This window comes from Rhinoderma darwinii, chromosome 2 (genome assembly GCF_050947455.1).
Source record: "Rhinoderma darwinii isolate aRhiDar2 chromosome 2, aRhiDar2.hap1, whole genome shotgun sequence".
In the NCBI taxonomy this organism is placed as follows: Eukaryota; Metazoa; Chordata; class Amphibia; order Anura; family Rhinodermatidae; genus Rhinoderma; species Rhinoderma darwinii.
The window spans coordinates 171,046,429-171,060,634 of NC_134688.1; the positions used below are offsets into that span (position 1 = coordinate 171,046,429).

Consider the following 14,206-nt stretch of genomic DNA (forward strand, 5'->3'; position numbering starts at 1 on the left):
ACCTGGTAAATGACCTTAACCATTTTTTTTTTTCTCCTGGTTCCCCATTCCAGCGATATGGCGCACTGTTGTGTTTGCACCTTATATGCCTTTTTGCTGTAGTTAGCCAACAAGGTGGAACTAGTTTCCCTGCCTCTGATGCTAACCAATCAGCACGAGGCAGTTTGAGGGTGATTCACACCCTGTTGGCTAACTAAAGCAAATTAGAATAGAGGAAGCCAACACAACAGTGGGCCATATCTCTGGAACAGGGGGGCTGAAAAAAAATATGAAAACCAGTACTATTCAGGTCAGTAAACAAGTTCAGCTTATAGGACCTAGTGACTGGTCCTCTTTGAGTTAAGATCAATACACTCACATAATGTCATCGTTAAAACTACATAGCCAATGATTTATTTGTATGTTCAATGCCAAAAACAGGACCAGCAGAGAAGGATTAGTATAGGGCATCTTCCAGACTTCTAGAGCGGTGTCCCGCTCGAGTGTTTGTTATAGAACAGCACTTTTGCGCGCGCGCACACACACACACACACACACACACACACACACACACACACTTTCTGGATGCGCTATCCAGGATAAAACACTAGGAGACCACCATATACATAAAGCAAAAATATTGAGGTGCCAGGTTAGTGTATAACAAAGCATACTAGAAATAGACTTAAAGCGAATACAGGTTTACTAATTGTCTAGTATAAGATTTGTACATTAGTCAGTCAAGGTCAATTTTTCGCTTTACAGGTCCAAAGCATTAATAAGAGTGTGTGGTTTGCCTCTTATTGTAAACCAAGGCCCATTTATTTTGCAGGTTGGGGGGAAAGGACACCATAAATAAATCTTTTCTGCAGGAATTCATAACAATCCAGAAGTTTTCCACGAGAAGAAAAAAAACAAGACACACGTACTGCGGTATTGAAAGGGGAAAAAAACTGTAATTGTTGAACATTTGCATTGATGGGACTTGAAGCTTCTCCAATGTCTGCTCTTCACTCTCAGAACATTTGTTCGGCTCAGAAATATTTCTATGGTAGATGATGAATTTCCTTGATTTCTACGGCATGCATTTTCCCGTTATAATTAGAAAGTGTTAGGTATTCAGGCTGTAACGGAGGCAGCTGTTTAAACATGATACGGCATCTGTAATACGGCACTCCGTCAACATAAACAGAAAAAAAATCATCTCAAGCCAACTACAAAAATACAGTGGGTAAAGATTTTGTATGATCAAAAATCCCTTTGAACATTCACCACATACATGAGGCATTTAAGACTTTATTCAGCAAACTGAAGTATTTACACTGTGAAAAATCGGATTGGGTTGCATCAATGTAGTTAAAAACAATGGTGTACTGACAATACTGAACTAGGTCAACTTTCAGAGGAATCGCTTTGCTATCTGTATCCTTACCTGTATCGGGACATCAAGAGCAAGTGGAACAGCATCACGGGGACACTGGTTTTACAAAACAGTACAAAGTTCCAACAATACTGGGCCAATTTACGGATGCAGTCAATGCTTTGTAAGAGACCGTACCAAACAACGTCCTTCTGTGAAAAATATAGCATCGGGGGGAGTTAAATCCTTATCAGACCATGGGGAGCAGTTTACGGGATCCTAGTCCATTCTTACATTGTCAGGAATAATTAGGAAACATCATTATGTAAAAACTAATCATCTGATAAGGATTTAAATGAAATCGGATTGAGTCAGTCATAGCTGTTATACCTATATATAAAAAAAATGAAACATACATTACGGAATTGAGAGCACAGCCCCTTTGAGAAATGATATTTGATATTCCAGACTTTAAAAAAAAAAAAAAAAAAAAAAAAAAGGGAAGAAGACACTTCAACATGAAGCTACCATACAAAGTCTTAGCTTGGTTAGGACAATGTTCGTTTGCTAGAATTAATCTGGGCTTTTTAATGAGAAAGATAATTTTGGCCTTGACTTTCCCTTGCCCAGTATAATTTTTTGCTCTTCCTTTTGTTGTCGCTGTCTCTCTTGTTCTAGTTTCATCCTTTCCTCATGTATTTTTCTTTGCTCTTCAACAATTTTCAATTGCTCCTCAGCCTATATAGTTGAAAAGAAAAATATATATATATATTACTAAAAGAAAACTAATTTAAGAAAAAAGAGGCACGGCACAACTTGGAATAGAGATAAAGGTCAGAAATGTAATGTTTTACTAGTAACCCCTTAGTGACCACCAATACGCCTTTTCACAGCGGTCACTAAGGGGCCTTAGGCTAGGCCGTCGCCTTTTCACGTTGGCCTAGTCTAAGTCCTGTATGGGTGTCCCGTGCAGGCTGGAGCCAGGGCTTGGCTCTCTGACGACAGTCAGGCTCCTGCTCCAACGGCCACGATCGAAGTTTACTTCGATCGTGGCCATTAAATGCCGCGGTCAATAGCGACCGCAGCATTTAAATCATTTACAGAGGGAGGGAGCTCCCTATCTCACCCATCGGCGGCCCGCAAATGCAATTGCTGGCCTCCGATGGGGTGCCACGGCAGCCGGGGGCCCGATAATAGCCCCCAGGTCTGCCCTGGGCATATGCCTATTAGGACGCGCCGGAGGCACGTCCTAATAGATTGCCTGTCAGATTTACACTGACAGGCAACAATACTAAGTATACCAAAGCATTATAGCAGCGATCTGAAGTTTGCATAGTCAAGTCTCCTTGTGGGACTAATAAAATAAGTAAACAACGTGAAATAAAAATGACAGCAAAAAGTGGTTTTATTTAGTAAAAGTGTAAAAAATAAATAAAAACTACACATATATGGTATCGCCGCGACCCTAATGACCCAAACAATAAAGTTAATATGCAATTGAAACCGCAAGGTGAACACCGTAAACAAAAAAAACAAATGGCAAAATTGCGGTTTTTCTATCGCCCTCCAAAAAGTCCCATATACTACAAAACAGGACCAATCAAAACTTCATCCCGTCCCGCAAAAAACAAGCCCTCATAAGGGTGCAGAGTGCTCAACCGAGTACGGGGACCCCTACCGATTAAAACTTTGCGAAACTAAAGTTACTCGGAAAACAGAACTTACCAGCTTAGCTTGTGCGTCAGCAATTTTACGGTTATTTTCTTCAAGTATTCGCTCCAGTTCCTCACGTTTAGCCCTTTCTTCTTCCTATATGGAGGATACAGTAAAATGTTAGAATTTTGCAGTAATGGACGGCACATCTTACTCTAATTTGCCTCAATTCCATCGGGACTTAAGGGGCAGCGCTAGAGCCGCCATATTTCTCATTCCAACATCAAACAGTGCAGTCACTACACGCATCTTCTAGCACTAAGTTCAGCTCAACCCTCCCAATCCAAACAATCAAACAATCCCTCTCTAACCTGCCCTAGCAATTAAAGGTTATTTTTTTTTATTTATTTTTTTATTATTATAGTCAGACATATCAACAAGGACAACTACAAAACTGGGTAATGTACATGAAATTATAAAGGAAAACGGAAATATAAAGATAAAGGGAAGAGTTGTTCTCACCAATAACGCATACCTACGTATTCTTTACCTATACTCCTTTAATCAGCATTAAAAGTTGAATATTTACTGTCTTGTCCAGTGTCCTGCAGCGTGTGCTCCTCAGCTGCCATACGCGCCAGCTTCCTCTTTATAATGATTTGTACTGTTAGCTTGGCAACACCTGCCATCAGCAGCTCAACCAAATTTAAGAAACATACAAGGAAGGCTGAGCTGAGGAATGCAGATGTTTATTGTAAGAGGGAACAAAAATATGTAATTCATCATTCCTAAGCAAACAATTCATAACAAACATACATTTTAATGTCAAATACAATCCACCGCCGAGGATCTGGGGGAAAGTGTAAAATGCCAGTTTAAAGGTGCAATTTCTATTCTATTTTAGCTGCTTTTTTTACTGTGAATGCATAGACTTCTCAAGTCTGAATATGGCTGCACATTTCCAAGAATGTAACAGATAGAGAGATCAACAGCAGAAATGCACCTTTAAAAATCGAGAGGCTATGAAACATCGCGTGTAAATGCACACAGGCGTGAAGTGTACGCAAAACGCAAATATTCTGCAAAGTTCAAAGAATACTGTAAGCGTGCCAAATAATAAAAGGAAAAAAAAACAAAAAAAAAACTGGTTATAAAATAGTGACAAGTAACAGGCTACTGTCTATTGTTTTTAGAGCTATACAAAAAAAAAAAAAAAAAAAAAAAAAAAAAAAAAAAAAAAAAGGTACAAGTTATGGCGACGTGTCATGTTCTAAAAAAAAATAAGAGACTTCCTTCATGAAGTTTGCCTTTTGTATTAACACTTTCATCCATCATTCCCATGAACTACACAATGTCTGGGGCAGGGCTCAAGTACGGTCACAAGTGACAGAAAGGAGCACTGAAGGCAGAAAATACAGGTCCATGTCATCGTTTGCCTTCCTCTAGACGTGGCACATATGGCGTTATTTGGACCTTGCTGAAAGCACTTTTGAGTCTGTGATAACAGTCCAGGGTGGTAGAGTCAATATTGTAAAGGAATAGGCTGCAGTGCATTTAGGACACTATTCCAGGTACATAACGGGCACATTCCCCTGTTCATTTCGTTTCCCTTCATAGTAAGGCACTTTGAAATGCGTTCAGGCCGTACAAACAGACTACTATAATCTATTGTTGGATCAGGTTTTCCTGTGGGGCACACTGGACCAGGCTATACAACATAAATCACAATGATAAAAGTAGTGTTTAAAAATAAAAAATAGGTTTATTTTTTGGGGTATTTCCATGAAGAATATGAACATATAATGGAGAGAATGTTTTCTTCACACAGTGCAATAATGTTTTGAGGAAGCCCTCCAATATTTAGCAAAGACAAGTCCAACATCGGAACGTATTTCAGACCTTAAAAGGAGTTATCTGGATGTAAAAATGTTTTATTAGCGGCTGGAAACTAAATAACTCAGAGAAAGCTGTACCTACCAATCCTTGCCCACGACAATCTAGCAGCGCCCGGTAATTGTATACGTGCATGTACTATGAGACTGCTGCAGCCAATCAGGGGTCCCAGCAGTGACGAATCGTATTGTAACAACTCCAGAGCTACAACACATGACCGCTGAACCCTCTGATTGGCTGCAGCGGTCACATGCTACGTGCTGTGCATGTAAACTACCATTGGGAGTGCCACCGGAGCCTCAGTGCTGGATCGTCGCAGGCAAGTATTGATTTTTTTGGTTTATTTAAGTTCCGGCCCCTACTACACATCATAGATCACCCATTTAACTTCTTTCTTTTAAAAGGACAGCATGGAAAACTCATCCATATAAGGCCTGATTCACACGAACATGTCCGTTTCGCATCCGCAAAAAAAGGCAGTTTTTCATGTGATGCAGTCCCGTGTGCCATCAGTTTTTCACGTCAGTGCACATTTTTTTCCCTCACCATTTCCTTAGCACATGGATGACATATGTGTGCTGTCCGTGATTATCACACACCCATAGACATCAATGGTCAACGTGGTCCACAAAACAGACCAGAACAAGATCTGATGAGTTTCATGCAACAGACACGCTGCATTAAAACAAGGCATGTCTGAATAGCCCCATTGAATTGCATGGGTCCGTGTGCCGTCTGTTTTGTTTAACGGACAGCACATGCAGGTATACAACGTTCGCGTGAATAAGGCCTAAGTCTGCCAGCAGCCTTTAAATTAAAATATAATATGATTTTTCAGTTACGAATGATATTCGTTTAAGGGGTGCAGCTTTATTTCCTGCCTGGTCTAGGATAGAATACAGGTACATAGATTTTTGCATGGTTGTAGAAACACTGAAATGAGCCACTGGTTACTGCAAGGGAAGTTTAAAGAGGCTCTGTCACCAGATTTTGCAACCCCTATCTGCTATTGCAGCAGATCGGCGCTGCAATGTAGATTACAGTAACGTTTTTATTTTTAAAAAACGAGCATTTTTGGCCAAGTTATGACCATTTTTGTATTTATGCAAATGAGGCTTGCAAAAGTACAACTGGGCGTGTTGAAAAGTAAAAGTACAACTGGGCGTGTATTATGTGCGTACATCGGGGCGTGTTTACTACTTTTACTAGCTGGGCGTTGTGTATAGAAGTGTCATCCACTTCTCTTCAGAACGCCCAGCTTCTGACAGTGCAGACACAGCGTGTTCTCGAGAGATCACGCTGTGACGTCACTCACTTCCTGCCCCAGGTCCTGCATCGTGTCGGCACCAGAGGCTACAGATGATTCTGCAGCAGCATCAGCGTTTGCAGGTAAGTAGCTACATCGATTTACCTGCAAACGCTGATGGTGAATCAACTGTAGCCTCTGGTGCCCGACACGATGCAGGACCTGTGAGTGACGACACAGCGTGATCTCTCGAGAACACGGCTGTGTCTGCACTGCCAGAAGCTGGGCGTTCTGAAGAGAAGTGGATGATACTTCTCATCAGAACGGCCAGCTAGTAAAAGTAGTAAACACGCCCCGATGTACGCACATAATACACGCCCAGTTGTACTTTTACTTTTCAACACGCCCAGTTGTACTTTTGCAAGCCTCATTTGCATAAATACAAAAATGGCCATAACTTGGCCAAAAATGCTCGTTTTTTAAAAATAAAACCGTTACTGTAATCTACATTGCAGCACCTATCTGCTGCAATAGCAGATAGGGGTTGCAAAATCTGGTGACAGAGCCTCTTTAACGAGAACCTTTCACCTCCCCATACAGGTGCAGCATGTAATGGGCCAGGCTGAACAAACCCTGGGGCACTTTCCACTTTTTTTCTACCTCGCTCCGTTATATTTTGCACCCGATATTTAAAGAACCCCCTGAACAGTCAATGGGGCGTGTTACTATGGCTGTGACACTGTCTAATCGGATATGGACAGTGTTATAGCAAGAGCGAGGAATGAGACTGTGCGCGCGCGCACACGCACGCACGCACACGCACGCTTTCACTCTTCAGCTTTCAAGATTAGTCTTCTGCTGAACTGACAAGGGGGCGTGTCACCGCCATGGACAGCGTAAGCTCTCCCCAGCTCCTACACTGTCCGAAGCAGTGACACACCCCCTTGCCGGTTCGGCAGACAAGGTACAAGATTGTTCTCTCAAGAGCTTAAGAGATGAGAGTGCGCTCCTCTCAACAGCTCTTACACTGTCTGTAGCAGTGACACGCCCCCTTGCTAGTTCGGGTGAAAAGACTGCAATCGCACACCCTCTCTCCTCGCTCTTGCTGTGGCACTGTCCATATCCGATTGGACAGTGTCACAGCTATAGTAACACGCCCCCTTTCCAGTACACACCCCTTTGATTTTTCAGGGGGTTATTTAAATATCGGGTGCCAAATATAACAGCACCGATAGCTAAACACCGTAGAGTGTAAGAGCTGTGGAAAGGAGAGCGCGCTCTCATCTCTTCAGCTCTTGCGAGAGATCAGTCTTGTATTGTCTGCCGAACTGGCAAGGGGGCGTGTCTCTGCTACGGACAATGTAAACGCTCCCCAGTTACACTGCCCATAGCAGTGATACGCCCACCTGCCAGTTCGGCAGAAGACTAATCTTGAAAGCTGAAGAGTGAGAGCGTGCGCGCGCACACACAGACAGACATACACACTCATTCCTCGCTCTTGTTGTAACAATGTCCATATCTGATTGGACAGTGTCACATCCATAGTAACACGCCCCTTGCCAGTACATGCCCCGTTGACTGTTCAGGGGGTTATCTAAATATTGGGCGCCAAACATAACACCGATATCTAAATAACGGAGGGGGGGTAGAAAAAAAAAGTAAAGTGCCCCAGGGTTTGTGCAGCCCTCGCCATTACATGCTGCACTCAACTGCACACGTATAGGGAGGTGAAAGGTTCTCTTTAACTTTCTGAAATCTTGCTCCAATTTACAGAAGACAACTTTCAGTAGCCAATTACACACACTGGGGCAGATTTACTATTCAAATGGAGACGAATTCCGGCACACATGCTGTTCGCCACATTAACGGTTTTAAACACTTTTTCGACACGCTTGAGAAGTGACGTGGCTTAGCGGAAAATGAGCATGGTCTAGCGGAAAGGGATGTGGCTTAAAATGTGACCCTCCCCTCCACGAGACAAGATTTTGGTGCAAAAATCTGGACGTACACTAAGCCGACAAAGAAGTATAATAAAGAGAAGAGTGTTTAGCATGTGTTGCTAGATGAGCCAAAATCATAGGGTGTAGGAAATGCACCAAATTTATCAAACTTTAATACTGTGTTATGTTTTAGACCGTGTAGTAAAGCTGCCCCATTGTCTACTTCTGGTCCACCGGTTTGAAAGCAACATATTTAAACTTAAAGGAGGGCAACTTGATTCCTTCAAGGAAGCCTGAGAAGGAAAGGACGTTATGGCTAGTAACAACATATGTTAATGATGATCTGGACAAACAAGGAGAAAACAATGGTTATTTGTGGATAATAAGCTCATTAAAATGATCAGTGATGAAGTTAATGAAAACACCACCACCCTTGATGCAGGAGAGAAGTTGTACATCAGTGGGCAAAAATTAGCCCTTTTTAGTCGAAACACATTCAGTGACATGAAACCTTAGCTGTCAATAGGTAGTTTTTTTTAAAATTGAAACTTAGAGGTTTAAATGTTCAAAAGGCTACAGCCATGGCAAAAGTTTCACGTGCATAGCCAACAACTTGTCAAACCCAAATGGCACCTTTGAGGAACCAAAGAAAACAGAGAGTCCTCTCAATGCCAAAACAGTTTAGATGCTACAAGACATCCAAAGTAAATTCAGAAACATCAACTATGTACTACTATAAGAAAATAAAGGTGGGAAAGTTTTGCCATGGACTGTCACTACTTTCCAAACGACCGAGCGTTACCTCTCTGGCTTTTTGTGCAGAAAGCTCGGCCTGCCTCTGTCGCTCGAGTTCTTCGAGCAACTGCTTTTCCATGATGCGTTTGGCCTCCTCGACCCGCCGAAGAACTTCTCGTTCTATTTCATCTTTCCTTTTCTCCAACTCCTCCTCCACGCGCTTGGCAACCAGCTCTTCCACCCGTCGGGCCGTTTCCTCCTCTATTAGTTTTTCTTCAATTTCTTGCTGCCTACTGGATTAAGAGAAAAAGAAAAAAGGTTCAAGTAGTCATTTCAATAATCCCATAAAAACAATGTATACACACACACAATTTAAAGTTCTGAAGTACTAATATATATATATATACATACATACATACATATACACACACACACCTGAAAACTAGAAGGACAAAGGGGAGAGATCAACTTTCTCCATCTGCTTTTTCCCTCTATGCTAATTTACTGTAGTTCGCCAGCGAGGTGGAGCTAGCTTCAATGCGTCTGATGCTGACCGACCAGTGCGAGGCAGCTTGAGGGTAGTTCAAGCTCTGTTGGCTAACCGCTGCAAATTAATATATAAGGAGCCAACATAAGAGTAGGCCATATCCCTGGAGTGGGGGAGGGGGGAGAAAAAAAAACAAAAACGCTGGAATAAGGCAGACCGCGCTATTCAGGTCAGTAAACCAGTTCAGCTTATATGACATACTGACAGGTCCTCTTTAACATCCTGCGTGCTCGGTGCATGTAAACGACATCATTGATTTTAACCTATGTGAACTTTTTTTTTTTCATGACTACAATAAAACTTTTGATTTTACTAGTGCGGGTACAAGTTCTCCCTTGGACCTCGCTTTAAGATACCAGCCTAGCTAACCTGAGCAATGATTGGATTTTTGAGTAGACAGGCATATGAATATTAGAGCGGTGAGACTGCTTTTTCACATGCTTTCAATGTTCCCTAGTTACCATGGGGGATCCACAACTCTGGACCATCCACTACTGGAATTAGAGAAGCCTGGTAGCTCAAACTGAAACAAGGACAACATTTGCATGGAGTTTGTATGTTCTGCCTGTCATTACATGGGGTTATTCCAGGTACCCAAAACAATACAGATAGATTGATTGTGAGCCCCAATTGGTTCAGTGAGTGAGGACAAGCTCTATACAGCGATGCAGAAAATGTTGCCGCTACATAAGTAACAGAAATAAATAAAAAGTGACAGAAATAAAATAAAAGAGCAGAGCACTTTACACTGAAAATAATGGATGGCAGGACAAGCGGCACATTTGGATTTCACCCCTTACATTGATTTCCTGTGATATAACATTCACGGCCTGTTACTATTACCATCTGTGGGAGTCCAAACAATACCAATCAAATACAGTAACAGACATGAGCATTGCCATGTCTGCCTCATCTAAGCTGCAATACTAGACACAGCTACGTGGAGATGAGCGTGGCATCGTGTCCGTAGTGAAGAAGTTGTGATGCTCCAGCAAGATTTGTGGCCCATTTTTCTGCTGAAAGAGGAATTACGCAGGGTTTAGACCCCCACAAATAACACATGGATGGTCTATCCTAAGGCTAGGCCTTCAGTGTTAGATCCCAAAAAATGCTTTACATAAAATGTTCAGAGCAAGATAAGTTTTATCTAAAATCAGGGCACTGCCCACAACCCTGAAGTATTACCTGGCACTGTGAAAATGATGATCCCCAATAAATGTGTACAGTTCACCAATTAAAACAGTTTCTCTTCTAACTGAGCTGTATTGCCCCAAAAATGAATTATCAGGACCTCAATTAAAAGGGTTTTCCCATCTTGGACATTTATGATGCGGAGGCCCCCAGCGATCAGACAATCATCATCTATCTTCTGAACAGCCGCCCACCCGCATTTTCCATTTTCGGGACGAGCTCCCAAAGTATGGGAGCATATCCTGGAAAACAGACGTGCTCCATAATTCCCAGCACAGTTCTACGGCACGAACACCCATACATTGCGATACGGAAAGATGTCCGTGGTCAATAGAATTGAATGGGGCCCTATTGTGTACGTTGGGAAAGCGTCCAACATATACGATAAACATGGGTTTAGGGTCCATTGGGCTCTGTTAGCTCAACGGAGACCAAAAGAGTTTCCTTTTGGCCTCTGTCAGGCTGGTATATCCCAGTATACTTTTTTTTTATTGGCGGATGGAACAACATAGTATGCTGTTTCATCCTGAGGGATCCGCTAAAAAACAATATCATGCGATGTACTTTTTTTTTTTTTGTTTTTTTAACATGGGAGCCTATGGGCCAGAGTCCCAGGGAAGATCATTAAAGAGGCTCTGTCACCACATTATAAGTGCCCTATCTCCTACATAATGTGATCGGCACTGTAATGTAGAGAACAGCAGTGGTTTTTATTTAGAAAAACGATCAAGTTATAACCTACCTTAGCTTTATGCTAATGACTTTCTTAATGCTCAACTGAGCGTGTTTTTACTTTTGACCAAGGGGGCGTTGTGGAGAGAAGTGTAGGAGGTTGACCAATCAGTGTCATACACTTCTCTCCATTCATGTACTCAGCACAGCCTGTGCTGTCACTTACACCCACATTAAAGAGAACCTTTCACCTCCCCATACATGGTGCAGCTGACTGCAGCAAGTAATGGGCTGCGCTGCACAAACCCTGGGGCACTTGACATTTATTTTTTACCTCCATCCGTTATGTAGATATCGGTGCCGTGATATTTAAATAACCCCAGAACTGGCAAGGGGGTGTTAGTATGGCTGTGACATTGTCCAATCCGATATGGACAGTGCAACAGCATGAGAGTGTGCGATTGCAGTCTTTTCACCCGAACTGGCAAGGGGGCGTGTACTGGCAAGGGGGTGTTAGTATGGCTGTGACATTGTCCAATCCGATATGGCCAGTGCCACAGCATGAGAGTGTGCGATTGCAGTCTTTTCACCCGAACTGGCAAGGGGGCGTGTCACTGCTCCCCAGCTCTTACACTGTCCGTGGCGGTGACACGCCCCCTTGCCAGTTCGGCAGAAGACTAATCTTGAAAGCTGAAGAGTGAGAGCGTGTGCGCGCGCACGCGCACACTTCTCGCTGTAATACTGTCCATATCTGATTGGACAGTGTCACAGCCATAGTAACACGCCCCCTTGCCAGTACACGCCCCGTTGACTGTTCAGGGGGTTATTTAAATATCGGGCACCAAATATAACGGAACCGATATATCTAAATAACGGAGGAAGGTAGAAAAAAAAATATGTAAAGTGCCCCAGGGTTTCTTCAGCCCTCCCCATTACATGCTACACTCAGCTGCACCTGTATGGGGAGGTGAAAGGCTCTCTTCAACGTTACTGAAGTATCTTGAGAGTAAATAAAACATCACTTCCAGCCAGGACGCGATGTCTATGAAACACTCCCGACACTTCGGTAACGCTAATGGTGTCACTTACTCGAGATAACGCTTGCTGTCATTTACAGCATGATCTCGAGTAAGTGACACCTTAACATTACCAAAGCGTCGGGAGTGTTTAATAGACATCGCGTCCTGGTTGGTAGTGACGTCCATTTACTCTCAAGACACTTCAGTAACGTTAATGTGGGTGTAAGTGACAGCACAGGAGTACATGAATGGAGAGAAGTGTATGACGCTGATTGGTCAAAAGTAAAAACACGCCCAGTTGGGCATTAAGAAAGTCATTAGCATAAAGCTAAAATAGGTCATAACTTGGTGAAAATTGATTGTTTTTCTAAATAAAAAATAAATACTGCTGTTCTCTACATTACAGCGCCGATCTCCTTATGTAGGAGATAGGGCACTTATAATCTGGTGACAGAGCCTCGGCCCAGGGATTCCAGGCCTAGGAAAGCCCCTGACGTCACAGTCCATACATGGACAGTGACGTTAGGGGCTCCTCCAGGAGCAGAATCCCTGGCCAGAGCATCGGCAACTCTTTGGCCAGGGTTTCTGGCACATCAAAGCTCCTAACGTCACCATCCATATATGGACAGTGACATCAAGGGCTGCCTGAAGGCAGTAGTGCCCAGCCAGAGTGCTTGCGATGCCCTGGCCGGGTACTCCGTAGTTGAAAGCCCATGACATCACTGTCCATATACGAAGAGTGACGTACGCCTATACAGTGGGATATGTAGGGACTCCTCCTGACATATACCTCCGACAGGAGGGTTAAAAAAAAAAAAAAAAGAATACTGGGGCAGACAGTTGACAGTGTGATTGTTAATGAAGCATGTACACCAATTGAATTGATTGTATTTTGATCACACTGGGTCTCACTATCTGAGCTAGTTGCCCTTAGCAACCAACCAATCACATTTCAGCATCTATTTTTTATCACAGCAGGTGTAAAATGAAAGCAGTGATGAGATTGGTTGCATGTCCATACACGAGGCGCATTATATGCAGGATCTGATTAGGAACATATGGTGATCGTTGTACATGTGATTTATTCCTGGCTCACATAGGATTAGGGTGTCAGGTCTCTGGGTTGAGGCCTAAGCAGGTACAGGGGCATCAGCTGAGGCCCAGCGCTATGAGAAGAGGCCCCGAGTGCACAGCACTAGAATAAACTCACATCCGTCGCTGCCGCTCATACTCCATCTTCTTCTCCTCCTCTTCCCGCTTCTGCTTCTCGTCCAGGCTGCTCCTCTTACTAACCGTGCGCCCAAAGATATCGAGACGGTCAGGCGGAGTCGCTACTCTCTCCCGCTCCCTACGAGTCGCCGTGTTAGACCGGGACCTGGATCTGGACTCCCGTTTTCGGTTTCTCTTGCTCTCCCGGGATTTAGAGCGCTTCCTCACTCGCTCCTTCTCCCGGGAGCGGCTGCGCTTCTTATTGTGCTTGCCGCTCTTGGCGTGTTTAGAACGGGATGAGCTTCGACTACGCGACCGACCCATATCTCGGCACACTGGTTATAAAGCTCAGAATGCACAGGCTGCTCGTCCACTGAAGGATTATGCAACCAGGGGCCTGGATATACACATCAATGGATGAGGACAAGATGGCGGCTACTCCAACCCTGCGCCACTCACATTGAGCCCCAGAATTCTGCGCGGCAGATGGAAAGCGCATGCGCCGCGAGTCCCAGAATCCAAAGCGGGCTGACGTCTCCGAGGTCGTCACTGTGCGCAGGCGCGAAGGCTGCTTGCTGATACTGCAGTAAGGAATAGTAATGGGAGCTGCGTGTCTGATGAGTTTCTTTACATGAATAGTGAATTCAGGAGCAAAATGTTCATCTGCATCCGCTTACAGCCAGAGTTTACCGTGCAAAGGCCATTGATTTTATGAGCTCATACTGAGAACTGATTAGTTTACAAAATGTTTAAGGCAACATG

General features: G+C 43.5%; 1 protein-coding gene across 1 annotated transcript; it reads right to left on the bottom strand.

Annotated features, from left to right (window-relative positions):
* Positions 1 to 1,259: 1,259 nt before the first annotated feature.
* Positions 1,260 to 13,924, bottom strand: ARGLU1 (arginine and glutamate rich 1). Its single transcript, XM_075852482.1, has 4 exons — positions 13,446 to 13,924; positions 8,874 to 9,099; positions 3,065 to 3,148; positions 1,260 to 2,077 (listed from the first exon to the last, which is right to left on the bottom strand). Exons 1-4 carry the CDS (start codon positions 13,766 to 13,768, stop codon positions 1,913 to 1,915), a joined length of 798 nt encoding a protein of 265 aa, XP_075708597.1. The 5' UTR covers positions 13,769 to 13,924; the 3' UTR covers positions 1,260 to 1,912.
* Positions 13,925 to 14,206: the final 282 nt, after the last annotated feature.